This window comes from Ambystoma mexicanum, chromosome 10 (genome assembly GCF_040938575.1).
Source record: "Ambystoma mexicanum isolate Mex_15411 chromosome 10, UKY_AmexF1_1, whole genome shotgun sequence".
NCBI lineage: Eukaryota > Metazoa > Chordata > Amphibia > Caudata > Ambystomatidae > Ambystoma > Ambystoma mexicanum.
In genome coordinates, this window is record NC_090932.1 from 535,764,267 (window position 1) to 535,791,443 (window position 27,177).

General features: G+C 48.5%; 1 protein-coding gene across 4 annotated transcripts in view; it reads left to right on the forward strand.

The window, feature by feature from the left end:
- Positions 1 to 27,177, forward strand: part of SEPTIN2 (septin 2) — a 1,372,599-nt gene that overhangs the window by 556,905 nt on the left and 788,517 nt on the right. For all 4 annotated transcript variants that reach the window (XM_069618110.1, XM_069618109.1, XM_069618111.1 and 1 more), the window contains one exon: positions 25,388 to 25,505. In XM_069618110.1, coding sequence (XP_069474211.1) covers positions 25,388 to 25,505 — 118 coding nt within the window. The remainder of the gene's footprint in view (positions 1 to 25,387; positions 25,506 to 27,177) is intronic.

A 27,177-nucleotide genomic window follows, 5' to 3' on the forward strand; every position in this document is an offset into this window, starting at 1 on the left:
TACTCGGGCTGAACAGGAGCATAAGAGGTTCTCGCAAAGCATTACCCAAACTCATGATGGCACATAAAAAATTGAAAGCACACCTGGCCGACAGGACAGCTCGGGCAATGCTGAAAACCATACCGTATTATTATGCAAAAGGTAATCAAGCCAATCGGCTTCTGGTGGCCAAACTGCGCAAGCTCCAAAAACGGAACTCTGTATTAGCCTTACGTGATGAGCAAGGGGTAGTGCAGCAGGGCGAGGTGGATACATTTGGAATTTTTGAGGCTCATTCAAAATCAGTATTCAGGGCTGTATTTGAGAGATGCACATCTACCCAGTCTATCTTGTGAGGATCAGGAATCTCTGGAGGGTAGATTTTGCAAGGGGTTGGGGGGGGGGGGGCGGAAATGGAATGGGCTATCAAGAACCTGAAGAACAAGGCTCTGGGTCCTGATGGATTTACAGCTCCCTTTTTATAAGACATTTTGCAAACATTTGTCACCCCCCCACCCACTACTCCCCTTTGGTAATCTTTTTAATTCCTTTGTCCTCTGGATTTTTAATTCTTTGTCCTCTGGAAGGGTGGCACCCTCTATGGGGGGGACTCTACAACTGGCCCGATTCCCAAGCCCGGCTACTTGGCGATTCGTACCGCCCCATTACCCTCACTAACATAGACTCGAAGATTTTCTCCAATTTTGGCCCGTCCTATGATGGAGGTCCTTCCTGGACTCAGACAGTGTTCACACAGGTTTCATTGTGGTCCGTAGCACCCATGATAATGTGCAGCAAGTTCTGAACCTTTTGGAAGTGTGGAGGCGCACAGGCCTAGATGTGGGTATTATTGCCCTGGATACCCAGGCCAGTGACAGGGTGGACTGGGGGCATCTCTTGGGTTTTGGAGCGGTTTGTGTTTGGTCCGGGGTTTACCGGTTTGGTCTGGGGTTTACCAGTTGGGTAATGGCAATCTATCAACACCAATCTACATGCCTTAAGGTTAATGGTGCACTATGGTCCAGACTGTCAATTAGCAAGGGCATGAGGTACGGCTGCCCGCAATCTGTTGATTTTCGCCTTGTGTATGGAGCGGTTTGTTAGCCGAATTAGAGCTATTGGGCAGTACAGGGAATCCAGGTTGGGCAGGCGGACTATAAGGTGTCCATTTACGCAGACTGTTTTGCTCACCCCGAGTAATTCCTGTTCTCCAGCATGGGGTCTGGCATGGATTCACATGCTCATGAATATTCCCCGTCGTCAGGCTGGGAATCCTCGGTAAAGAAAAATCAGTATCAGTTTCGTTTCTCATCTGTCTTTCGTAGTAGTAACCAATCACCGATCTCTGCGTCATACTGACCACAGCCAATGACTGCCATCTCCCTAAGACCCGCCTCTGGCAGCCATCTTCAGATTTTTACCGCACGTTCAAGTGTTGGGATCCTCGTGCTATTGCTCTCGAGCTTTAGTGCGTTTTCGCGCTTTTTCTTAGGAAAATTCTCTCTTTTTTCGGTCAAAAGAGCCTCAAGCTCCACCGTTTCTTTATCCGATCAACGGCGACCCGTGTCGGATTCTTCTACGCCCCTCAAGGGTGAAGAGTTTGTTGAGCCACGCTTTTGGAGGACTCCAGAAGTTTCTCAGGCCCATCTCGGACATGGCCCAGGAGAAGGAAAGCTCGACGCCCGGAAAGCTGTTCAGGGTCTGCCCTGGATGCCAGCTTCAGAATGTCTTTAAGGAGGAAGAACACTCCCTTTGCCTCTACTGCCTGCATGAGGACAAGACGCACGTGGAGAAGGACTGTGCGTTTTGCGGCAATATGTCGGAGCGGACCATGAAGGACCGCCATCTGCATCTCGCCAACTGGCTGGAAGGGAAGAGCCCGTCAGGTGAGAAAAAGAAGTCTGAGCGGTCTTCTAAGACCTTTGAGGGCGCCCCGGCGACGGGGGCCCAACAGAAGGCCAAGCACCGCGAGTCCGCTGGCACCGGGAGCGCCGAACGGTCGGGCTCTACGGGTGCCAGGCAGGGCGCACCCTCCCCAGCGCCATCAACCACGAGCCAACGCTCTGGCTCGGGTAAGAGGAAGGTCGAGCACCCGGTGAAACTCCTGGAGAGACCCCGGTCGAGCTCGAAGGCCCCATCGGAGGGGGAGCGAGGCGGTGACCCTCCCCCCAAGGAGAAGGCGGTGAGCGCACCTGAGGTGGTGAAAGCCTTGATCCACCCGGCCAAGGCCTCTATCGAGACAGTCGCGGCGGCCCTGGCTCAGCCTGTGGAGGCTACACTAGTGGTGGCGACCTCGGGGCCCAGAGTCTCCGTGCCACCGCGGTGCGAGTCCTCTTTCGTGCCCATCGACAGGACCCCCGTGAAACCTCCGACGGAAAAGAAAAAGGGGGGGCAGGAGGTCATCGTGGATTCGGCCTCAACCTCTGAAGAGGAGCTGATCGAAGTCTTAAGCCACGGCGTTGGCGTGGAAGACCACCAGCCCGTCGGGAGGGACACCGACGTCGGAGACGACGATAACGTCGAGGGTGCCGACGGGGCTCCTGACCGCCCATCGGAATCCCCTCAACCAGTGCCGCAAGACAACTCGGCGGCCATTTTGTTGGCTATACAGTCCTTCTGCTCGGAGATAAGGACGAGATTGCCGTTACCACCAACGGAGGAACCGCTCCCGACGGGGGACCCGGAGCCAGGCCCTTTTGGGAGCCCTCCTCCTAAGAGGAGAAGGATTCATCCTCCAACTCCTTTTCAACCATCGCGCCCTGCTCAGCCCTCCTCCCCGTCCATGACCCGTGGGGATGATATGGGGACGGACACGGCCGCGACGGGTACAGACGAGGTTTACAACGAGGATCTCCCGTCGTCCCCTCCTCCTGGGGCTTCCCCGCCCGACGAGATTGGATCGTTTCATGCCATGATCGCCAGGGCATCCGAGCTTTTCCAGCTCTGCCCGGAAGAGAAGGAAGGTTTCCTTTATCAACGGCGCGAGACCAAGAGGAAGACGGTCCTCGCTGTACCTCTATTGGACGATATCTGGGATGAGGGTCTCGTCCTCCTCAAGAACCCATCCACAACGCCTGCGGGAAGGGATCGGTACGAGAAGAAGTACCGGGTCCCGGACGCGGCCCCCTTGTGCCTTCAGGCACAGCCGACACCGGACTCAGTCGCCTCTGCGGATGCCAGGAAGAAAGCAGGGGGGGCCTCGGCCTCTACATCAACCTCCACGCCGGACGGCGAGGGAAAGAAATTGGACATGATGGGACACATGATTAAGGCTGCCAACGCCTTGGCTATCGTAGCCCGCTACGACAGGGAGTTGTGGTACATAATCACCCCCCTGCTGGACTTCCTACCAGACAAGAGGGCGGAGGCCCTAGAGATCTTGCAGGAAGGAGAAGGGACGTCGGACCACGCCATTACGATAGCGACGGACATCGCTGACACTGGATTTCGCCAGCTGGGCAACGGCGTGTTCCTTAGACGGCGTGGATAGCTCAAGGCAACGGACTTCCGGCAGGACATGCAGACCAGAGTCTTGGACATGCCGTTCGACGGGAGCAACCTGTTTGGGAAAACAGTGGACGATTCCCTACAAGTCATCAAGACGGACACAGACGACCCGGGCTCTTGGTGTTCTCCAGCAACGACGGCCGCCCTTTCGGAGCACCGGAGGCAAGCAGGGTGCCCCCAAAGGTTCTGGCGGTGGATATTCCACCTACCGTCAAGCGGCCCGTTTGTCGTCACAGGAAGCCTACAGGGGACGAGGCAAGTCGGGCGGACCCCGCCGTCGTCGCCAGTGAGGACAAGGCGGCAAAGCCTCGTCGAAGCAGGACTGAACCGGCCGTGGGGTCGGGCTCCCACCGAAGCATCCCGGTGGGAGGCCGGCTGGCGAAATTCGTCAACGTGTGGGAGTCCATCTCCACCAACCGTTGGGTGCTGGACGCCCTGGCCCAGGGACACACGCTCGAGTTTCTAAAGAAGTGCCCGCGCGTCCCCCCCCCCCCCCCCCCGTGGCCAGGAAGGAACATCACGTCCCTCAACTTCTCTTGGAGGTAAAGGCGATGCTCAAGAAAGGCGCCATCGAGCTCGTCCTAGAGAGGCTTCGGGACTCCGGAGTTTACTCAAGATACTTCCTCGTGAAGAAGAAGACAGGAGGATGACGTCCCATCCTGGACCTAGGACGACTGAATAAATTCATCAAGGCACAGAAGTTCCGGATGGTCACCCTCCAGCACGTCCTGGGTCAACTGGAGGAGGGCGATTTTCCTGTCGTCGTTGGATTTGGAGGATGCTTACTTCCATATTTCCATCCTAAAGGGACACCGAAAGTTTCTCAGATTCGTGGTCCGAGGGCGTCACTACCAGTTCAGAGCCCTTCCCTTGGGATTGAGGTCGGCACCCAGGGTGTTCACCAAGTGCCTCGCACCGGTGGCAGCGCGGCTGCGCCTGGAGGGGATCCACGTCTACCCCTACCTGGACGACTGGCTCATCCGAGCAAAGACAAGGGAGCTCACCGCGGAGCACACGGCAAGGACCGTCCAACTATTCACGGACCTGGGATTCTCCATAAACTACGCCAAGTCCCACCTGTTGCCCGCGCAAGACGCACTGTTTCTGGGAGCGAAACTCGACACAGTGGCGCTTCTGGCCTCTCCGTCGGAGGAAAAGACGAGGGCCATCTTGGGCAAGGTGCAGCGGATGCTAGTTGCGGACGCGGGCAGGGTGAGGTCCATCAAATCCCTCCTCGGAATGATGTCTTTTTGCATTTATCTCATCGCCTGTGCAGGCTTCGGATGCGCCCGTTACAGGAGTTCCTGGACGCTCGCTGGATCCAGACGGGCAGCTTCGAGGACAGGATCACACTCGACGAGAGCTTCCAACAAGCGATCCGGTGGTGGGGCACCCGCGCGCATCTGACGGCGGGCATGGACTTCCAGACCCAGGGCCACCAGAAGACAGTGAACACGGATGCCTCCCTGGAAGGGTGGGGAGCGCACACCGAAAATCTGCACGCGAGAGGCCTTTGGCTTCTGAGAGCGGAGAAGTCCCTCCATATCAACGTCCTGGAGCTCCGTGCAGTGTTTTGGGCCCTCAGGTCCTTTCTTCCGTCCCTCAAGGGCAAGGTGGTGAGGATCTTCACCGAGAACACCACCACCATGTTCTACATCAGGAAGCAGGGCGGTAACAGATCCCCAGCCCTGTCCAAGGAGGCGCAGGATCTGTGGCATTGGGCCATCGCCCAAGGGATGTTTCTGGTGCCGTTTCATCTGGCAGGAATAAAAAACACCATCGCCGACTCGCTCAGCAGAGCGCTGCGCTCGTGCCACGAGTGGGAACTACGACAGGATCTAGTGGACCGCCTCTTCCGACGGTGGGGCACACTCCAGATCGATCTGTTCGCGACAAACTCCAAGTGCCGGAGGTTCGCCAGCAGGTTTCCCTAGCCGAGGAGCATGGGCGATGCTTTCTCGTTCCCCTGGGAGGGCCTGTTTCTATACGCGTTCCCTCCATTGCCGTTGCTGATCCAGCTCATCAACCAGCTCAAGAGGTCACGGTGCAGGATGATCCTCGGCGCACCTGCGTGGCAGAGGCAGATATGGTTCCCGGACCTTCTGGACTTGTCAGCGTCCCCGTCAATCAAGCTGTCAGTGGACGCAGATCTTCTCTCCAGGGACGGAGGCGCCATCCTCCATCACGACCCGAAGTCGGTGAACTTGCAGGCCTGGCTCCTGCAGCGTTAGAGTTTGGAGGTTACGACATACCGGCCGACTGCAGAGAGGTTCTTGCAAAGGCCAGGGTGTCCTCAACTCTTAAATGCTATGGACATAAATGGAAGAGGTTCTCTGTCTGGTGCCACGCACAGACGATTAACCCTCTACGGATTACGGGTCATCAAGTACTGCCGTACCTACTGACGCTGGCCAAGGCTGGACTGGCGCACGCTTCCATCAAGAGTCATCTTGCTGCGATCTCCCGATACACCAGAACCACGGGACGGACGTCTTTGTGGTCTCATCGTCTGGTGAAAGAATTCATGAAGGGACTGTTCACATCGTTCCCGCCGGTGAAGGCTCCGGCCCCGGCGTGGGAGCTCAACGTGGTGCTGACCAAGCTCATGGGACCTCCGTTCGAGCCTCTGCACTCGGCTCCGTTGAAGTTCTTGTTGTGGAAAACAGCGTTTCTTGTGGCCATCACCTCTGCACGACGGGTGGGAGAGATCCGGGCCTTTTCCTGCAAGCCCCCGTAATTGACTTTTCACGACACGAGGGTAGTGCTCAGGACGCACCCCTCCTTCATGCCCAAGGTGCCGTCGGACTTCCACCTCAACGAACCCTTGGTGTTGCCTGTTTTCTTCCCGTCACCTTCGTCACCGGCTGAAAGGACTTTGCACTCGCTGGATGTGGCTAGAGCGCTGAAGTTCTACGTGGACCGCACGAAGTGTTTTCGGAAGACATCACAACTTTTTGTGAACTTTGGACCTGTCAATCAGGGGAAGGCTCTCTCAAAGGCTTCCATTTCCAGATGGCTCTCCGGCTGTATCATGTACTGTCATCGGTCGGCATACCGACCGCTGCCCGGCCGTCCGAGAGCCCATTCCACCAGAGCGATCGGAGCTACCACAGCGTTCCTATCTGGTGTGCCCCTACTGGACATCTGCAGGGCTGCTACGTGGAGGTCGACGCACACCTTCACGAAATTCTACGGCGTCGACCGGGATTCCAGGGAGGAGTCCAGGGTCGGCCAAGCAGTGCTGCGCAACCTGTTCGCCTAATGTGAGCCTGGTGAGAAGGTAAGAGATGCTTAATGTTGAGTTGTTGTATTGCTTAATGTTGAGCCTGTTGCCACCTCCCGTGGTTGTGCATGTGTGTACTGCTATGTATTCTTTTATTCATGAGCATGTGAATCCATGCCAGACCCCATGCTGGAGAAGGAACAAGTAACTTACCTGTAACTGTTGTTCTCCAGCATGGGTCTGGCATGGATTCACATGCGAACCCTCCCGCCTACCCCTCTGCGGCTCTTCACTTGGTCATACTGCCACTTCACGTGCTACCAAATCTGAAGATGGCTGGCAGAGGCGGGGCTTAGGGAGATGGCAGTCATTGGCTGTGGTCAGTATGACGCAGAGATCAGTGATTGGTTACTACTACGAAAGACAGATCAGAAACGAAACTGATACTGATTTTTCTTTACCGAGGATTCCCAGCCTGACGACGGGGAATATTCATGAGCATGTGAATCCATGCCAGACCCATGCTGGAGAACAACAGTTGCAGGTAAGTAACTTGTTCTTTCCTCTCTGGCTGAGGTTCTGGAGGAGTTGGATGGTTTTTGGCCGTGTCTCTGGGTTCAAGGTAAACTATGATAAGTCGCATGGACTGGATGTTTCCTTGAGGCCTCAGGTGAGGAGGGTGATTGAGGCTCTTGCTCAATACAATGGACCCGGGAGACTATCCCCTATCTGGGGGTGTGTATCCCTAGTAGGATCTCTAAGGTCTTTCGGGCTAATTTTCTATCACCATTTCTGAAGACTTAATCAGGTGGGGACTCCTAGAGATCGCCTGGTTCAGTCATATTGTGGCTGTCAAAATGAACCTAATCCCACTCCTGCTTTACCTGTGCTCAGCATTGCCGGTTAGGATCCCCGACTCGGATCGCTACACGCTTAAGGGGAAGTCTTCAAATTGATCTGGGGGAACAAGAGAACCAGGTGCTGTTGAGGCTGCTGGCGGTGGGTGGCCTGGGGGTCCCTGAGATTTTCCGCTATAACATAGCTGCGCAGCTTTCGCAGGTCTTTGCACTTTGGTTGTAAACTGCCCTCACCCCAGGTAAATTAATTGAAAAAACCCAGGTGGCGGTCAGCCTAACTCAGCTACCTTATATGGAAAAGAGATATCTGGGGTAGGAGTGGGGAGTCTTTCTGTTAGCAACAGCTAAATGCACACTTTATTACATGGGGAGGGCTCTCTGCAGGTGGGGTGTGCCTATGGCTGGGGTGCACAACATACGGCCCGCGGGTCAAATGCGGCCCTCCATCCCGCAATATGCGGCTCTCCAAGAGTGTTTACTTTTGTAATGAGATACGGCCCACTTCAAGCAGTCGGCCGCATTTCATTACATAAGTAAACTGTTTGACACCTCTACTAAAGCGTCTATTAACGTGATCTTTATCTCCATTACAATGTATGCTCCCTGCTTAGTTTAGAATGAAAAGCAGTCCAAGTGACCCCTGCGGGGTATACATAATGGAGATAAAGTTACGGTTAAGCGTCGCAAATTATCAAAACACAGGGAGCCAGCAGTCTCCCTTGTGTATTTTTAATTGTGCAGATGATTTTTGTTTAAAGCACCGCAGCCATTTCTTTTGTGGCATACGGGTAGCCAAATCTTCAATAACGTGTCAGCAGTTCATTTCACTACGCACGGCAAGATAAAAAAATGACTCGAGTGTAAATCATTTTTGGAAGGCTAAATTGAGACGGCTGGCGTTTAGCTGCTCAAACACCATTGCAGAGCATGCAGAGTGTGTTTAGATAACAGCAATAAAAGGGTTATTGAGGCCCTGTCGCAATCCCTAGGTTACCAATTAAACAAAGCTTACAGTACTGCATCAAGAGAGAACTCTGCGACAGCCCAGGGAGGGCCGCATTTGGGGTACAAAGTTGTTCTGCCCAGTAGGACAATGCCCAATCGGCCCACACACCAGGCCAGCGTAAACCGGTTTCGGGGCCTATGTAGGCAACTTAACATATGCAGTCCAGTTCGCTGATGGTGGTTTCCAAGAATATTGCTGCCTCAATGTGTTGAAAATACATTTTTTACCTGTTTTAAAAAAAAAAATTAAATGCCCTCACGTGATCAAAAGAAATTGTGGTTTCTTATTGTGTGCCAACCTTGTTTATGATTGCCTGGGCTTGAGTCAGCTGTCAGCTACTTGCTTACAATGAGGGATTCATTGCTACTCAGCAGGGAGCTGAAACACTGAATGCCCGCTGAGTAGCAATGAATCCTTCTTTGTAAGAAAGTGGCTGGCATGGAGAAACCATTGTTGAATGGCAACGAGGTGGCACTTCTGTTTTCCCAATAGAAGCGAAGCAGACCAGCCATGTAAGACAGTGCAGTCCAGGAAGGTGTGCATGAACTGCTGTAGACCTGCCACATGTTGAACTCTCAAAGGAGAAAATGGGGGTAAAATAGGGGATTGAAAGGGGGTGCGGGTGTCACCCCAGGCATTCAAGCAGAAGGCTTTCTGATCCCCCTCGGCATAGCAATGTGTGTGTGTGAGAGAGAGAAAGGGCGATCATGTGAGAGCGGACAGAGTGTGGGCGTAAGCGAGATACAGAAAATGATGACTAAGATGGGGCGAGTTAAGGGGGAAACTACATAGGGAAGATGGAGATGAAGAAAGACTGACATAAGAGAGTGAGTGGGTGGTAGAGAGAAGATAAAGGGGAGATGGAATGAGACAGGAATAATAACTTGAGAAGAAATAGAGAGGCAGAGTGGAGCAAAAAAGTCAAAAAGAGAGAACTAGTAACAGGAAGAGAGAAGGTGAGAGAAAGAAAAATGGTGTCAGAAATAGTAACATTGTTAGGGAGGAAGAGGGGAGAGAAAGAAAGACAGAGTGCGACAAACAGTAAGAAGGAGAGGGAGGAAGAAGGGAAGAAATAGACAAAAAAAGTAAAATATGGGAGAGAGAAAGACAGAAAGGGTCTGTATAGGTATGTATGCATGGTGCATGCTTGGTAGTCTGTATTCTGGGGGTTTTGGGTCTGTATGGGTATGTATGCATGGTGTAGGTTTGTTAGTCTGTATGCAGGGGTGGGGGGGTTCGGGTCTGTAGGTTGCAGAGGGCTAGATTGTGCGCCCGGGATCCAGAGGGGAAGGGGTCTAGGTGAGTGCCGCCCAGTGGAGTGCAAAAGTCTGGTGAGGTACCGGGAGGCAGCACAGATGGTGATCGTGGACTCAAGCCCACATTCCTGGCCTCCTGATTAGTCAGTGCCTCTCTCCCCTGGGTACCAATACATCACTCACCCACAGCGGCAATTACGTAATCTGGTGCAAAACCTAGTGATGTAATGTTTTAACAATCATGTTTCTCAATAATACTAACAACTCTATAAATGGCCCACGCATCCTACCTGAGAAACCATTGAGGTGTTATCCCCGACGAAACAGCAGACCGAGGAGTCGTGATGGCCGCTGCCATCTCCATGGCGTGCAGCTAATGGAAAACGCCGTACCACCAGTGCAAAACCTATTGAATGCATTGTGTCTATTTGACACTGCATGGCTTTTCTTTTATTAATGTTCTGCTCAATGAAAAACACTATCTATTGCTAGGGATTCACTGTGCCCTGGCCAGGCTCTCCCCATCACCAAACAGAAAACCTCTATTGTCGGTCATCTAGCGCACCCTGTTTAGTGGTGTGCGGGGCATAGTGTTTGGTTGGGGGGTGGGGACCATGGGGCACAGTGTTTGGTTGGGGAGTGGGGGCCATGGTGCACAGTGTTTGGTTGGGGAGTGGGGGCCATGGGGCATGGTGTTTGGTTGGGCAGTAGGGGCCATGGGGCATGGTGTTTGATTGGGGAGTGGGGGCCATGGGGCATTGTTTGGTTGGGGAGTAGGGGCAATGGGGCACAGTGTTTGGTTGGGGAGTAGGAGGCATTGTGTTTGGTTGAGGGGTGGGGGCCATGGGGCACAGTGTTTGGTTGGGGGGTGGGGGCCATGGGGCATAGTGTTTGGTTGGGGGCAATGTTTCCTCTAATTGTTTTTCTCTATGTGCAGAACCAGTTGGCTGTTGTGCGCACATTATTTTCCATGTGCGCAACTGACTAATGAGGAAAGCCACTTTGTGAGCTACCATCGCAGGACAGAGTTTGGAAAGGAATTTCCTCTTCCCAGACACTGCAATTCTTTAAAAGGCTTAACACTTTTTCCAAACACATAGGCTAAAATAAATTGTCATATGTGATTATGCAGAACACTCATCAACCAGTCAAAGCCTTCAATATCTGCCACAGTACCATGCAAACGTACTTCTGTGCAGAGGAAGATTTCAGCCTCATTACGAGTTTGGCGGTAAGTGTTAAAGTTGGCGTTAACTCCACTACCGCCAACTTTACCACTATGCCAAATTAAAACTTTGGGCCTTGAGTAGAGGATTTGCCTCCAGGAAAATCCTGGCGGTAAATCCTCCAACTCGACACCAAAATCGTCGGGAATTTCCGCTGTGGTAATTCTGCCAAAAAAGCCACATTGAGTCTACTGGACTCAATATGAATGGGGTATTACCCCGCCACCACCAGTTGTAATCCAGCGGAAATTCCTCCAGACCAAGTGGCGGTAACAGTCATTTGTTTGGGTGGTATTATGGTGGATTTACACCGGGAAACCGTCCCAAGTCGCAATGAGGCCCTGTATGTTTTATGCCACTGGAAAATCACTCATTTATATTACAAAACACAAATCTCTCGTCATAACTGATGTGGCTGTCAAACTCAGAATACATTTAACCATGGATTAATGGCAATTAAAAGCAATGTATCAAAAACATGTTGAAAGGACTTCAAGTGCTGCTTTAATTAAGTCATTCAAGGGCCAGGAGAACATGCTTCTAATATTTTTTTTTTATTTGCCTTTATCAAATTAATGATTTTGAAAAGTTCTTTGTGTTTCCTTTCTTGTGGCTTGTATCAGTTTTCTTGTTACTTTGTTCCGTTTTTAAGTTCTAGTTGAATCTGACTTTGACCAGTTTGTTTTGATGATCTTAGGTTTACTTTTCGCTGTCCTGGATAACCAGCCCTAGCTGAAATTGTCGAGAGTCTGTTTGGTACATTCGTCCAGAGCAGCCCTTAAGATTTTCGCAGTAGCTAGGTACCAGGATATTTTTGTGCCACTCGAAACGCGACTTCACCATTCTTATTAACAAAGGATGCTTGATTCAATGAGGGGCCCAAGATACTCTTCTCCATTTGATGGTCGAAGGACATATTATCAGGAGGTGTTTCACCGATTCAGTTTCAGATTTGTCTTTGCATTGACGGCAATGATTTGTTGGCGATAGGTCTCTGACTGTCTGAATTTCATTTGTTGGGAGTAAGTTTAGGCGAATCATTAAAAAGGTGAGTCTCAGAGACTTATCCGGGAACCTTTTGAGGATTTGGCCAGCGAAGTGCAGTTTTTTGGCCTGAAAAGGTAAATGGGCCACTAGCTTGTTTTTCTCAGCTGAAGCTTGTGTTTCAATCCAATCAGCCTGGTCCATTTTCCGTTCAACTTTTGTAGGATTCTGTATCAGAACCTCTTCAGAGCAGGCAATGTTGACCAAATGGGATCTCTGCTTGGCGGCCCATGTTGTTAATGCCTTTCAGCCTCCGGCCTTCATTTCCATATTTATCATATTGTACAGTGGGGGAGATTCCTGCATTATCACTTTTCTAAACAAAGCCATTTCTCCAGCTTAGTTTACTGCTTTCAGAGAGAGTAAACCCAATTATCTTCTAATTGTCGAAATTGAAATTGAGTTAGGAAATTGGAGGACCTTGCGCCAAAAGTAACCCTCCAGTTTTTGCCATATTGTTGAGGGGATCGTTGGCATTGCTTCACCTCTGTACACCCAGACTCGGCACAACTTTTCTCTTCTAGAACTTTAGTACTGGTAACAGCGAGAAACTGCCGTATTTCTTGTCTATTATACATGCCTGCATGGTAAGTTTTCGTGCCTTTTCCCACAGGTGTTTTTGCATCGTTGTCTCGACTTTTGAGCTGTCCACCCTCGCGCCCAAGTATTTAAAGTCTTTTACTACTTCGATTTTCGAGTTTTCAACGTGCCAGCGAGGGGGCTTTGTCTCCTTTTTTGATGGTTTTTCAAAATCAAGATTTTCATTTTTTCTTTATCTCCAAGTTGTTTTTTAATATATATTTGGCCAAGTTGTTCAGCTGTCTTTGTAGGCCAATCGCAGTCTGATCTAGGAGAATGTCATCAGCGTAGAGTAAGCGAACCACTGCTGTTGGACCAATTTTAGGCGGGAAGGATCTTATGAGGCTGTCGTCCTCTTTGTAGTCGCTCAAAAATGAAGTAAACTGGGCCGGGGCAAGCGGGCAGCCCTGCTTTACCCCTCTGTGCGTTGGAATTTCCTCCGACAGCAGACCTTTTTGATTTAACTTGACTCTCATGGTAGTCGTGGTGTGAAGGGCCTTGATTGGATCAAGGATTTCTCTCGGACAGTTCCATTCTTCCAATTTAGACCATAACATCTCTGTCTATTTGATCAAATGCTTGCGTGAGATTTATGAAAGCCAAGAACACCTTCCCCGTCATGAGTTTGTTTTTATATAATACTGAGTATCATAATGTTGACTGTCGTACCAGAGTTTTTCATAAACCCTGCTTGGAAGGGGTCGGTGCATGGAGAGGTTTTTGTCCATTTTTGGAAACTTCTGAAGAGAAATGAGCCATAGCTTTCCGATCGTGTCCAGCAGCGCAATGGGGCCGTAGTTGCCAGGATCGCCATATCTCCTTTTTTGTAAATTGGAGCGACCACGGAAGAGGTCCAGGACCTTGGAATCGATCTTGAAAGGCAGCATTTTTAAAAACTTGGCTGATGAACGCGGCCTATTGTGCCAGATGATTTTTCAGGTCTATGTTGGTAATTACGTCTGGGCCTGGAGCTCTGGGGAATTTTAGTCTCCTTATGGCAGTTAAAATATTGTCTTTATTTGAGAAATCTTCCCAGCTGGTTGTTTCGGGGTCCTCTTGAATGGTGATCGTCTTCGGCAGGGGGGGCTGAAAAATGCTGATCAGATGGGATTTCCAGCTTTCCTCTGACGCGGTTTATCGCCGTGAGAGTCGACCCGCAGCCAGTCTTTTTGATCAATTACCAGAATGCTCCAGAGTTTTTGTCTGCTAGCTTTCTCAACATTTCCTCAGTCTTGCTGGTAGAGAGAACATCGATGGAATCTTAACCAGGATTTATACCTTTTTTTGTTCATCTAGGTAAGCTTTCTTCAGACAATCAGAATTAGTATTTGCACCCTGTCTCTTCAATTTCCTCAAGTTTCTTCACCAGCTCCTTTTTGTACTCATACAGCGGTTGTTGATTTCCCCTTGCTTTTTTCTGCAAGTTTGAATAGTACGGTAGTAATGGAGGTTGGTAGTCAGTTAGGGATGTGAACCCTCTCTCCTTCCTAGAGAGTTGAGTGGCATAGTTTTTTGAAAGTTCTCCGATTCTTTCCGCTGTTAATCTAAGGCGGTTTCCTTGCAAAGTTGATTCAATTTCTTCGGGCATTTGGAGTCTCGGACTGCTCTCAGTGGACCATGCGATTTTAAGGATGTTGTACTCGCTGGCCTCGACCCGTATGACCTCGAAGGTTGTAAGCATTGCTTCTGATGTGAAAATCTAGTCAATTGTTCCTTTTTGTGCACCTCTTTCCCATGTCGCAATATGGCGAGCTGGGGGCAGAGACTGTTCCATGTTATGGAGATTTCTGGAGTCCATGAGCGATTGCCATAATTGTCCGAGATTCTGCCTGGAGTTTATGGCGTGGTGGATTGATGGTTGAAACTCGCCTCAGACATTTAGCGTTCAAGTATCCGCTTATTACTATTATTAGATCTGTTTCAATGATGTTTAGACATTCCTTTGTCCGAGATGGCCTGAGGGTTCCAATAGGTTGTAATTATAGCGAGCCAGGTCGTCGTCGTGTGGAGGGAGCGAACGGCAGGGCGCTCCCTCTTCACTAGTACTGGTAAGTCGCTCTGGGTAGATGCAAGGCGTTTTTGAATTGAGAGACCAGAACCTGATCGGACCGCCACTAAGAGTCCAGCCGAAGGGTGGCCCAGTCGTCCTTTAGTTGCTGGAGAGACCACTACAGAGAAGCGTCTATTGCTGGAATGTCGAGGTATCCACGTTTCTTGTAGCGTTATAATGTCGAAGTCACCCAGGTTAACATCTCCTGCTTTTAAGTGGTTGTGTCCCCTGGTATTCAAGGACATCATTTTGAGATCCACAGTAGTTTGATTTTTCTCATTGCAAAATCCATTTGGGTATGTAGGATCTGTGATTTTCCTCGTGCTTTTACTGGGTTGTTTTGGTTATTTGCTCGTAGGATTCGACGTGGCTTTCGGGAGCCAAGCCAAGAGTTGTTTGATCGGTGGAAATGTTGACGAGGTGTTGCGAGAGGATACAGGTTCCGAATGAGCTAGAGGTTGACGATCCTTGTCGGTAGGTCTCCGGTCTCTCGTTGCGGCGGCCCGGTCTAAACCGGGACTGGCGTTCTTCATTTGATCGTCTTGGATTCCTCTTGGCAGTCTCGAAGGAATATGGGGGGCTTTCCTGTTTGCAGACTCGATCTGGATTTTGATTATCAGTAGTAGATTGGGTTTGGCTAATGCCTGGTTTGTGGCATTCAGAAATATTTCTCTTGTAGGCCTTTGTTTTTGACCTATAATGGGGCTTCTGAGCCGAAGGATGTCTGTCCAGAATTCGGGTGGTTGGTTCACCTGTTGTCCCTGTCATCTCTGTGATTTAGTAGCCCCTTTTGAGGAGGTCTGCCTCTCCTTCTTTAGTCCGCCGGTCTAGGGCGTTCACTCTAACATGCAAGTAGGCCTTTGCCTTTTGGTCTTTGTGGTATGGCTCGACTAAGATTAGACCATCCGTTGTCGGGTCTTTAAAATCTCTGGCATGTTTCAGGACTTTTAGAACCGTTCCCCTATTCAGGGTTATTGCCTCAGTTTTGTGGGATCTGCTCTAGCTTGAAAATATTTGTCGGTGTTGGGCGACGCTGACTGGTGATTTTTGTCACATTGGCCTTTGCCCTGTGGGGGCTGCTCTGCTTCTGCGGCCGAGTTTCTCTCCGCCTTTCCGAAGTGTATCTTCCACTGCCCTCTTTTTATCTCTTTTGGATAGATCCATGCCTTTTTGATGTCTATTTGGCGTTGAGGGATGGGTTCTGAGAGATTCTGGGCCTCTCGGGTATCTAGAATTATTTACACGATTCTCAACTTATCTGTTGTCGCTGTTCCTCATGCGTTTTGTGAAACTTGTGAGTCGAGACGATTGGCTTCGGTAGTCGTTTTTCTCCAATATCTTCCAGTTTTGGTGCAGAGAGTCACTCGATGGTGATGTGTAGGGTTATGTTCATAAAGTTTTCGTCCGTCATAAAGTCCTCGGCAGTAATCAGAGATTGTCGTACAAGGGCCTGTGAGGGGTTCCTGGGGAGGCGAAGGCGCTGCGTGGGAGACCTCGGTGTGCCATGGTTCTCAGTGGCTTTCTTAAAAAGATCCATCTTTCCAGAAGAACAAACTGCCACATTTCCCACTGTTGGGTCAATTTGATCTGTTGCTTTCACTGTTAGTGAAGCGTTTTTCGGATTCTGGGCTTTCTTGGCATTAGGTGATAAATCAGCCTGAGTAGTGACCTGGTTTTGGTTTGTCGATTTGCGATGGTCCAGCTTTCGGCCCCTTTTGTTGAGAGCTGGGTTTGTTACCACCCTACTTGCACCCTACGAATGTAAACAGGTGAGTTTGGTCGATCTTTTCCTTGTTTTGTTGTTTTTTTTTTTTTGCAGGTCAAAAAGATTTCCACTAAGGTGGGTTTTTTTTTCGGCCCCTTGTTTTTGGGACATTTGTCAATTTTCTTTGGGAAGGCTTAGGTCCGTTTGTGTGGCGAAGTCTATTGAGTCTTTAATAACATTTGATCGAGACAAGGGTTCACCTGTTGGAGGGCAGGTCCAAGTAGGAACTGCCAAGATTTAGTTGTACAGTTCACCGTCTGCTTTTTCTTTGGATGTGATGTAACCCTCCAAGTAGGTCAATTTAGTGTGGGTCATTGTAATTAGCGTGGTTTGGTCTTTCAACGTATCATTTATGGCCTCGCACAGTTTTCCGAATGGGGCAAGCGCAATTGTTATAGCAGACATCAGTGTTGTCAGATCGAGTTTTTTTTGTCGGAGTGTCTTTCAGAGCTTCATCGTCTTGTTCTCCGGCTCTACTTTATCTTCAGGCGTGGCTTGCAGAGGGACCTGAGGATGGAGCACTTGTGCTGGATTCTTCAGAGACCGCTGGTCCTTGGCCGAAAAAGAAGGCCCTGGATCGGGGTGGATTTTTGATGGTGTCAAGTGCGTTGGGAAGTTCTCCTCCTGGACCGGTGAGGCAATCGGTTCCAGCATTGTGGAGTTTGTTTTGGTGGCCTCTCGGGACAGGTTTTTTGGTGGGGAGCGACTGCCCCAGGTGCTCAAGGGCCTTTGAATTTACTGCAGGAAAAGGCGGCAGTCCGATGGAAGAAGCTTTAGCTGGAGATTTCCAGGGCACCACAGGATCTTCCAAAAAATTGGTAGAAGTTGCTTTCTCAATCGGAGGAGGGGTGGAAATGTGGGGTCTTGGAGGATGGTCTCCTGGTAGCAGGGGCATTTCGATGAGAGATCCTGCTTCTATTGAGGACCCCTTGTTTGGAATAAAAGGGGTTTTGCGAGCTTTCGGGCCAACTGGTAAATCTGTGGTGGCATCCAACATTTCTGCGCCAGTCAGTTCTGCTAACACATCATATTTTTTTTTGCCTTGTCTGGCAAAGTATTCTTTCAAGGAGTTACATATTGAGGTTTTTGACAGGAGCTTTATGGAGGGTTTCTTTTGTTTCTGGGTGGGCATACTAGACTTTATTTTTTAAATGTGTTTTTTGCTTCTTCCCCCTTTTCTGATTTTACTTTTATTCAGGGGTGCTAATGAAAAAATAGAGGAAGATGTCGGAGGATCGGCACGTATTTCTTCCAGGGCTGAGACTTCCTGGTTATGGTTTTCCGGGTGGAGTGGATGCCCCGCTCTTCCTCCCTCAAAAAGCAAGGCCCCACCTCCAGAGGGCTCCTCGGCACCACCCCCTTGCGGAAGAGGAGCCTCCCTCTCGGCCGCATGTATCTGAGCCCGCACTTCCCTTTGCTCTGATGACATGCAAGGGCCGAGAGGGGCCTCCCCTCCAGCTATCCCGGAGCTGCGAGGCGGTCGAACAGAACAGACCTGCTCCCCCGCAGCCGAAAGGGGAACCAGCCTGGTCAGGCAGACTTGGCGACCGGGTCGCAGACTTGACCGCCGCCGTCACCAAGGTAGCTGGCGAGTTGCTGGGTGTTTCACTTTGGTTTTCTTTTTGCGGGGGTGAGCTCTCTGCGGCCCAAGGACCCACAGGCGTGTCCCTCGCAGTCCACCCTTCGGTGGGCTGCACTGGGGACCTGCCGGGAACGGGGTGCTCCGGCTCACCCTCCCGCGTAGCATCCGTTTCTGGTTTTGTAGGCGAAGTGTTGTAATTTGGAGTCGGATCCTCCCAGGATGTTACAGCTTGCTCTGATTGAGGGATTCTCTGAGGGAGTTCTGTTGACCGCTCCTCTAATGACTGGTCTGTTTGGGCGATTGGGGGCACATGCAGTTTCTGCTGGAGTGCATTGTCTTTGCAAGGCCCCTGCGCCGGTGAATAGTGGGTTCTAGACTCTGGGCGGGCCAAGGCGGTGCGTGGCAGGTCGAGTCTGTGCTGGCCTTGACTGGAACTTCTCATCCAGCGCCTCTCCTCCTCGTCCCCAGCCTGAGGCAATGTAAGAGGTTCTTAGGGGCTCCCAGCCTCCATTAGACAGGAGTCTGCCAGCTTTGCCACGGACTGCCACAGACTGCACTACCTCTGCAGCTAACTCCCAGGCCGCTCTGCGGCTTCTGGTAGTATTTATGGGTCCTCCTACAAAAGACAGGAACAGTAGAGAGACTCGGGTCTCAGCAGAGTAGAATGGAGTGGACTGCCACAGACTGCGCTACCTCTGCAGCTAACTCCGCTTCTAATAATTTGTGTAAGGATGATAATTGCATCAGAATAACTACACCTTTAGAATATGATGATCCAAAATTCCTGTGCCTCTGCTTACTATCCACATTACGTTCTCCTGTGGGTAGTGATAACACCAGCCTTAGAGCTAAGAGACGTATGCACCATGCATTTTTACTTCCTAAAAAAGGAAAATGTGCCTAACAAAAACGAGAAACAATGAACACTGATATTTTTTCGAATTAGTGGCCATTAGAGCAGTGGCATAGGAAGGAAGGAACACTAATTATATGAATTACCGATCTCGAGGAATTTTATGGGGAAGAACATCTTTTAATAAGCAGAAAGTATCCATATCGGCAAAGCAAAGTATTTAACTCTCTGAGAAATCATTTCACTCCAAGTAGGGAGCAAAATCTGATTAGAGCCCTGTTTGAACCGCTGACCTGGGGAGTGAAATGACAGGGCACATAAAGTGTATAGTTTTGCCCACCCTTCCGCACCACAGCTTAGATAACATTAAACAAGAGCCTTAGTGTGGTTTATTATGGAGCCCTGTTGAAGAAAATCACACATGTATGCCTTTTAAGTTAATTGCATCAATTCATCAGAGATGCAACTGATTGAGTGCCTTCTTCTGTAACTATGGATCCCTCTTCTGTAATTCTTTGTGATCAGTTAAATAAGATGCAGGGAGATGCTAGAGACTTCACGCGCAGAACAGTTGAGCATAGAAAGAAAAAGGTGATGTTGTCTAGATGGGTACTAGAATTTCCTATCCTTTAGCAAACCAGCAACACATTTCCTTCAGTGTACTGCTGAAACGCCTCACTTGGTCTTTGAAATGTGCTGCTTTGTTCATCACCCGCAAGGAGTGATGCTTCCACCCCTACCCTTACCCGGCCCTTGTGCTTGCCTACAATACTAGTTGATAGAGCACTGTAAAAAGTGAGGGATTGTAGCAGTAAACACTCGCTGGGATATTTGCAGACCCACCATACCTTGCAAGCAAGGCATATTTAAATGCCTCAACATATGATGTGCATTTTAAGAATGGCATGACTATGCATGTACACAATTCTTTTGCATTGCATACAAGATTGTTTGCAACATACCCCACCCTTTTATCATTGTGTAGGATTACACAAGTGCTCAGTGAAACTGTTTGTTTTTGTATAGAAGAGAGTTACCATATAATGTGTGAAGGTCTATGCCCAAAGAACTCTGAACACTTGGAAATGATGCAGATTGTGTAAAAAGCATTCTCCTGTCTGAATATCCGGTGCCATGATATTATGGACGAGTAATCCCAGGCATAGTCCATACCCATTATCCCTTGTAGGCTACGTAAATGATATTGCAATGTTGCTCTCAAATTGTAGGGTAATGTTAGTAATGCTAAAGTAGGAGACGCTGAGCATCACATTTGTCTTTTCAAAATCTTTAGAGGGCAAAATAATTTTTGAATTTTATGAGTTGACTTACAAGGGGGCTGATTCAAAGCACTTGCGTGACATATATGCAAAGAAAAGGAAGTATGAGATTTGGTTACACATCTAAGTAGATTGCTTAATTACAGTCAGTATCCGATATTTGAACTGGTAATTCGATTATATAGTGGGGGTGGTGCTTTTGGGAAGGCACAAAGAGTAACCAATTCTGGCGCGTGAACGTTATTCATGTTCTAACAAACATACAACAAGTTGAGGTAGGTACACGTCTGCTAACCTTTCGCAGAGCCAAGAGAGGAAAAGTCAAGGTTGTCCGGTAGTATCCTAATGTACTCTCGGGCAGAAGTTAGTCATAAGGTAAACGTGTGGTAGTCCGGTTTAGGAGTCGTGGCTGGAGAGTGAACATTTTTGGTTAATGTGTGCAGGCATATCTTTGTTAGATTCTTCTGTTCATGGGGCCAGTTTTTCTGATTAGTTTTACACCTCTTGTGTTGTATTTTGCTGTTAGGGATTTTAGGTGCATAGTAGTGTAATGCAAATTAGAAGAATATCTAGACTAGTTGCTTATTTTAAGAGAAAGAAAATGTCAGGTAATTGCTGTGGCTTGTGCCCTATCAAATCTTTTTGTATAGGTGAGAATGGTCTTGGAGGGAACATTGGTGGTGATTCGAGCCAAGGGTAGGCTCTATGCTAAATATTTGCCATTGATTAGGCCTGCTTGGGGTGTCTTGCAATATGAGGCACATTAGGCAGTTCTTGTGCTACAGAAACAGACCTCTCCCGGCCTTTGCTATCCTGGCCCCACGCCCACTTGCTTCAAACTGAGGTTCTGTTTGCTTACAGTCATCACATCTAACCACCACACTAGAAACATACAATAGAAACATTTTTGGGGGATTTATGTCTGGTGGGAATGCCATCAGCCATTTTACGGGAACCTTTGTCTCAAAATCCCCAGAAGCAATGTCTGCACGTAGATCCGAGCCTTTCTCTTCTGCCTATGGCTCTGTTTGGGTAATTCTGTTGCTTTTAGTTTATTTATTGTTCACTTGTTAGGCACCTATACAGCAAGTAAATAACGTTTCAAAGCACCCACAGGGCAAAGGGAGGGAACAGAGTGTGAAACACAATAGTAAACACAAATAAATTAAACAGTGGGGTGGGGAAAAGGATGAACCTATCATGCCTTGTGAGTATTTGGAATGTACAAGTGCAGCAAGGAGGAGGGGGGGGGGCGGGGGGAGTGCTAAAGTGCCTGTGCTCGTGGCTGAGCCACAGATAAATGCCTGGTAGAAGTGCATGGTGAGGAGAGTGCTACAGGTCCAGGTGCTGCAATGGGTAAGTGCGAGCCTCCAAAGCGGAGGGAGTGTAAGGGCAAGTGCTAAGGGTAGACAGGAGCTGGGACGATTGGGTGTGGGAGGTCCGGCGCCCCAAGGATGCATAAGGGCCCAGTACACAAATCCCAGCAGCTGTGCAAATTAGCAGAGGAGAGAAGAAGGGTAGGAAGGGTAAAGAGGAAAGTCTTGAGCTTCCAGAATTTAAGGAAGTCCTGCTCAAGTCGCAGAGAGAGGGGGAGGCTGTTCCATAGGAGGGAGCCAGCGGAGGAGAGTGATCGACCACCTACTCTGTTTAGCAAAATAGCGAAACGCTTTATACAAACATAGTTGGTGCCAGAGGAACGTAGAGGTCTAGAAGGAGAGTATTTAGTGAGATAATGTTGAAGATGGTGTGGTCTCTGGGCCCAGACAGCCTTTTGGATGATACAGAGGGATTTGAATTTAATTTGTGCAGCAACCGTGAGCCAGTTAAGATTTTCTAGGGCAGGAGAGAATGCGTCACTGGGCTTAAGGCCAAGGATAAGTCTTTCTGCTCTATTCTGGATTAACTGGAGGGGTCGCAGAGTGGAAGAAGGTAGATTCGGGAGGAGGCTATTGCAAAAGTCAAGCTTAGACGGAATCAGGGCTTGTGTGACATTGAGCCTCTGGGTGAAAGTGAGAAAAGGAAGAATTCCTTTGAGAAGGAAGAGCTGAAAGTGGGACTTCTTGGCAATGTCCTGAGAGAGAGGAGTCCAACATGACGCCAAGGTTTCTGGCTTCAGAGGAAGGAGCAGGGGGAGAACCCATGGAGGAAGGCCAGAGTGAGGGTAAGAAGGAGGGAACAGGGGTTGCAATGGGGAAGGATCTCAGTTTTACAGGCATTGAGGCAGAGATAGTTGGCGGTTCTCCAGGGCTAGATGGCAGATAGGCAGTCGGGGATGATGGAAGGTGCAAAAGGTCAGCAGGCAGTTTGAACAAGAGTTGTGTCGTCAGCATAACACTGGAAGTTGGGGGAGAAAGAGGAGATGAGGCGTAGAAGCATAGCAAGGTAGATGTTAGAGCCACGGGGAGAGGATGGAGCCCTTGGGGACACAACAGATGTAGTAGGAAGTGAGAGAGAAGGATCCCAGGATGACCTGGGATGTGCAGTCATATAGGGAGGAAGTCAGCCAGTCCTGTGACCGGTCCGTGTTCCAGGGATATCGAGGAGCCTTTGTATGAGGATGGGAATGGTTGACTGTCAAAGGCAGAGGAGAGATAGAGTAGAATGAGTAAGCTGTGGAGTTGGAGTCGACAGATGCAAGCAGTTCTTTACAGGTGTTCAGAAGAGCAGTTTACGTGCCTCTGAATGCTCGTAATCCAGATTGTTTGTCGTGGAGACCTTTACCTTAGCTTTTCCAAGGGGCAGGCACAGAAAACATGGTAAACCAGCAACCTAGTCTGCCCAACCAGCGGCAACCTGCAAAACGGGCTTCACGGCGGTGCTTCACAGAACCTCCCTTTTTTGGTGTTCTGTCTGCATTGGCAATCCACTGCTCTAAAAACTGTAGTGGATATGACCAAATCCAGTGTGTTTCTGCTCTTTTGCAAATAGCCTGCCTCTGGCCTGCTATCGTCTGTACATAGATCTGATTTTCCCACACTTAAGCCGTGTCTAGGCTGGTTTAAAGATATCCACAATGAATATACATGAGGGACTATCTATAAGTAACCATTTTCGTTGGAGGATATTTGCATGCTATTTTTGCTACTGTGAAAACCTGAATGGGTTTAATTTTAAGATGGGTTGTGCATCCAGCAAGGCCCACACAATTTGCTGCTGCACCGCATAGCAGTCAACATTTTCTAGATCATGAGTCTGCTATGATTGCATGTTTTTGGTTGGGCTGGGTGGTGGAGTGAGAGCAGTGAAAATTAACTTGGTTTCCATTTGTCAGATTATGGCCTTTGATTCTCTGATCATTGCAGCATAGATTTTGCCATCTGCTTAATGGAAGCGATTTACAGTGGCTATTAGTGACATAAATTGTGGCCATAGCTTCGTGAAGGTGATTTTCAGTTGTGAAATAGATTTTGGGTGACTTGCACTGGAAATGCTGCCCTATGTTGTGGACACTGGTATGTGGACAATGTTATACCATGCGTGTGTGCTGCTGGTGCAATGACATCCAATGAACGTGTTTGTCACTCTAGATCACCAATTGTAAATGGTATGTTTTTTACGATTCTGTCTTTTAATGTGAATTTTTCATAGCACCTTTTTTTAAAAATGTATTTATTGTTTTGGGCGCGCTGGAAAAAAGATAACCAAAATGAGGGGTGGGGGTTTGGAAGCCAAGCCCCCCACTCCTCACCCTGCATTTTGCAATAAACAAAATTAAAACATCAAGGGAAAAAATAGCAGAGGGGCAAAACATGCAATAAAAGGACTGCATGTAGTCTTTTTATCACCATGTACCCTTCCACATTAAATGGGGTTCCATCACTAAGCTCTAATGCTTTCACCAGTTCATGGTATCTATGTTCTGCAGTACAATACTCCTTTCCCCCTTGCAACATGAATCTTAACTATGCCAGTGCCCCCTCTGGTTCTGCGTGCCCCCCTAGCACCAAAAGCTTCCTCCGCCACTAGGCTGTAAGATGTGATTAAAAAAAAGTACTTGCATTTTTCACCTTGTGCATCTCTCATGCCGCTGCCATAACATGATCCTCATGCACATTGCTCATGCGTGGGGGCACAGTCTGACTTGGTAGTCTGTTGCGCTCCCTGTGTTCCCTTTGAGGCGCTTGAAGGAGAGGTAAACCTCCGCTGCGGTGTCAGGGAGGGCTCCCACATTTTCTGTTATGCCACTGTGTGAAAGTTGCATGTTTAGAGCATTCTGAAAGTTAAGCAATAATATTTTTAGATTGCAGCTTATCATTGGATTCAGCTTGTGGACCACAATCCTGATTCACTATGGAGATTATTATGCATATTTTTCACACACTGTAATTAACCGAACACCTCCATGCATACCTTTGCTAATTCACTTTTAGCTGTTTTTGGCTGCAAGCGGAACCTTGCAATCTTTTAAAAATGGCTGATCCTTGATGTGCCTTTTAAACCTTATTTGGCTAAAACCAACGTTACTTGCATAACATGTGAGTGATTGATCCAAGACCTGCTCTGCACTTTTGCTTTTCTACCAAAAATTGGGAATTGCAATTTTCACTTGCAATCAGATGAAGATGGGAGCATGTTGGTGTTTAAAGTACAAAACAAGTGGTGTGAAATGTAGGATATTTTTATTAAAATTGAATAGTTCCTATTTATCCTGGAACCTGGATACTGACCAGTAGGTTGTTTTTCAGCTAGACCAAATGCTTTATATAGAACAACTAAGGTGAATCTACAAATGCTAGTGAATGGTTGTTTTATCAACTCTTGTCAAATATTTTAACTTCTAATTATTGTTTTACCTAGGTGGGTAGTTGATAGGGTTATTGTTAGTGTCCTGTGTATTAGAGATTTTTAGAAAGTTGTACTTTCTAATCTGAGCATAGCATGATTTTTCTTCCCCCTTGTTAGCAATTGATTTGGACATTTTGTATTAGGTGTTGAAGGGGGGTTTAAATGTAATATATGGCTGTTTAATTAGGTTGGATGATATTGTAACTAAATGTGATACTTTTTATGCATATTTGTATGCTGCTTAATGCAAGAGGCTTCTGAACAAATGTACATTTATATCTGTAAAAGCAAAAATCTGTATCCAAGTATTCTATCCATAGCCCCTCACTTAAATACCATTATGTACCCCTGCCTTTATAAAGAAGAGGATCTGATTCGATTCTTCTCGATTTCAGCCTTAAACCACTGGATGTTGAATTCATGAAGGCCATCCACAACAAAGTTAATGTTGTTCCAGTGATAGCCAAAGCAGACACCCTGACGCTGAAGGAGCGTGAAAGGTTAAAGAGGCGGGTGAGTTTGAGAAGGCACGTCTTATTCCAAAGGCTAATTAAATTTCTGTTGCATTTATTTTATATCTATAATTACATTTCTAATCCCGGCAGAATTAATTGTGTACCCGTTTTAAAAACATTCCTTAAACTGAATCACAGTGAAACCTGTGAAATTCTCAAGGTTTACTTTCTCACTTAAGTTGCTTGTTGGACGGCTGTTATTCGGGGAATAGTGTGGTGATCTTGAAAGTACTAGGGGCCTCATTAGAGTCCGGCGGTAACCGTGCTGGAAATTCCGGCAGGTTACCGCCGGACTCTTATTACCATTCCGCCCCTGTGATAGCCGGAATCGCCGGGGCATTACAACACCGGTGACCCGGTAATTCCGGAGGCGGAATTCTGTTAATCCCAATTCCCATGGAGTGCCATAGGACTCCAGGGGGAAGTGGAACCACCGGCATCATGCTATAATGGTGCTGGTGTTTCCATGTCCGCCTGCAGTGACGCCTCCCGCCTGCAGGACTCTTAATCAGCCGGTCTGGAAAGAACAGTGTTGGCGGATTTACCACCACCGTTCTTTCTGGACCGGCTGACTCGTAATGAGTCCCTAGGTGTGCATTTACACTTAATGAAGAAGCATCGTATTTTAAATGATCAAGATTTAAAGCTTTGCACAGTTAATCTGTTTCAGAGTAACACCCTCGGTTAGCCTTTCATAGTATTTCAAACGCAAATAGTTTGATATTTATTTCTTTTACATTCCGCCCCCTTTCGTCCATACTTAAAGGATGTCATCACGGTGACTGGAACTATCCATACAGCTCAGCAGCACGATTCAGAACGAGAACTGCACATGTAGGATGATGGGACCCCTTTCAGTAGGACCCAACTCACTCCTGGTTCCTGCTCCAAAAATCAATCTTTTTCTCCACGTGCTTAGGACTTTGACTTTGCGCTGTAGCCTAAATTCCTTTTTATGACCTTCCTGACCTTCCTGCACCTATTCTCCTGTCCTCTAGGTTTAAGCAGTAGTTGCCGTGCAGTAGTTTTTCTGCCTCTGACCCGCATTCCTTGTGCTTAGTCTTCTCTAGCGAGACCATGACGGGCCTTGTTGTTCACCTATTTTGTTGATGAATCTAAGGAGATAAAGTGCAGCGAATGAAGTGAGGGTTCAAAAGAAAGATTGAAATGTACTGTGCCTGGGCCCAATTGATCTCGACCTTCTCCCCTCCCTTCCAATGCTCTGCTGACAACCCACAGCTCTCCTTTAAGCTCTCTTCTACTTCCTCTCTTTCCTCTTATACCTGACTGCTATCCAGGCATGGTGCTCTGCTAATGATCTCTGACTTAATGCCAGTAAGACAGAGATACTTCTTATTGGGACACCTGCTCACTGGTTCCCAACACCTCTGGCCACCCTCTTTAGGACCTCTCCCCTCAGCTTATTGTGAGGCAAAAAACCTTGCTCATCTTTGACTCTTCTCTCTTTCTCCCCGCACATCAGACCTTGCCAAGAAGTCCAACTTTTAGCTACACCTCCTCAGGGGCATTCTCCCTTTCTTCACCTTCCCCCAGAAACTCAATGTTTCCAGAGTTCTAGGCTGAACTACTGCAACAGCCTCTTCCTCAATCTGCCTCTTAACTCCATCTGCCCTAATAATCTAATCCAAATTAGGACTGCAAGATGTATC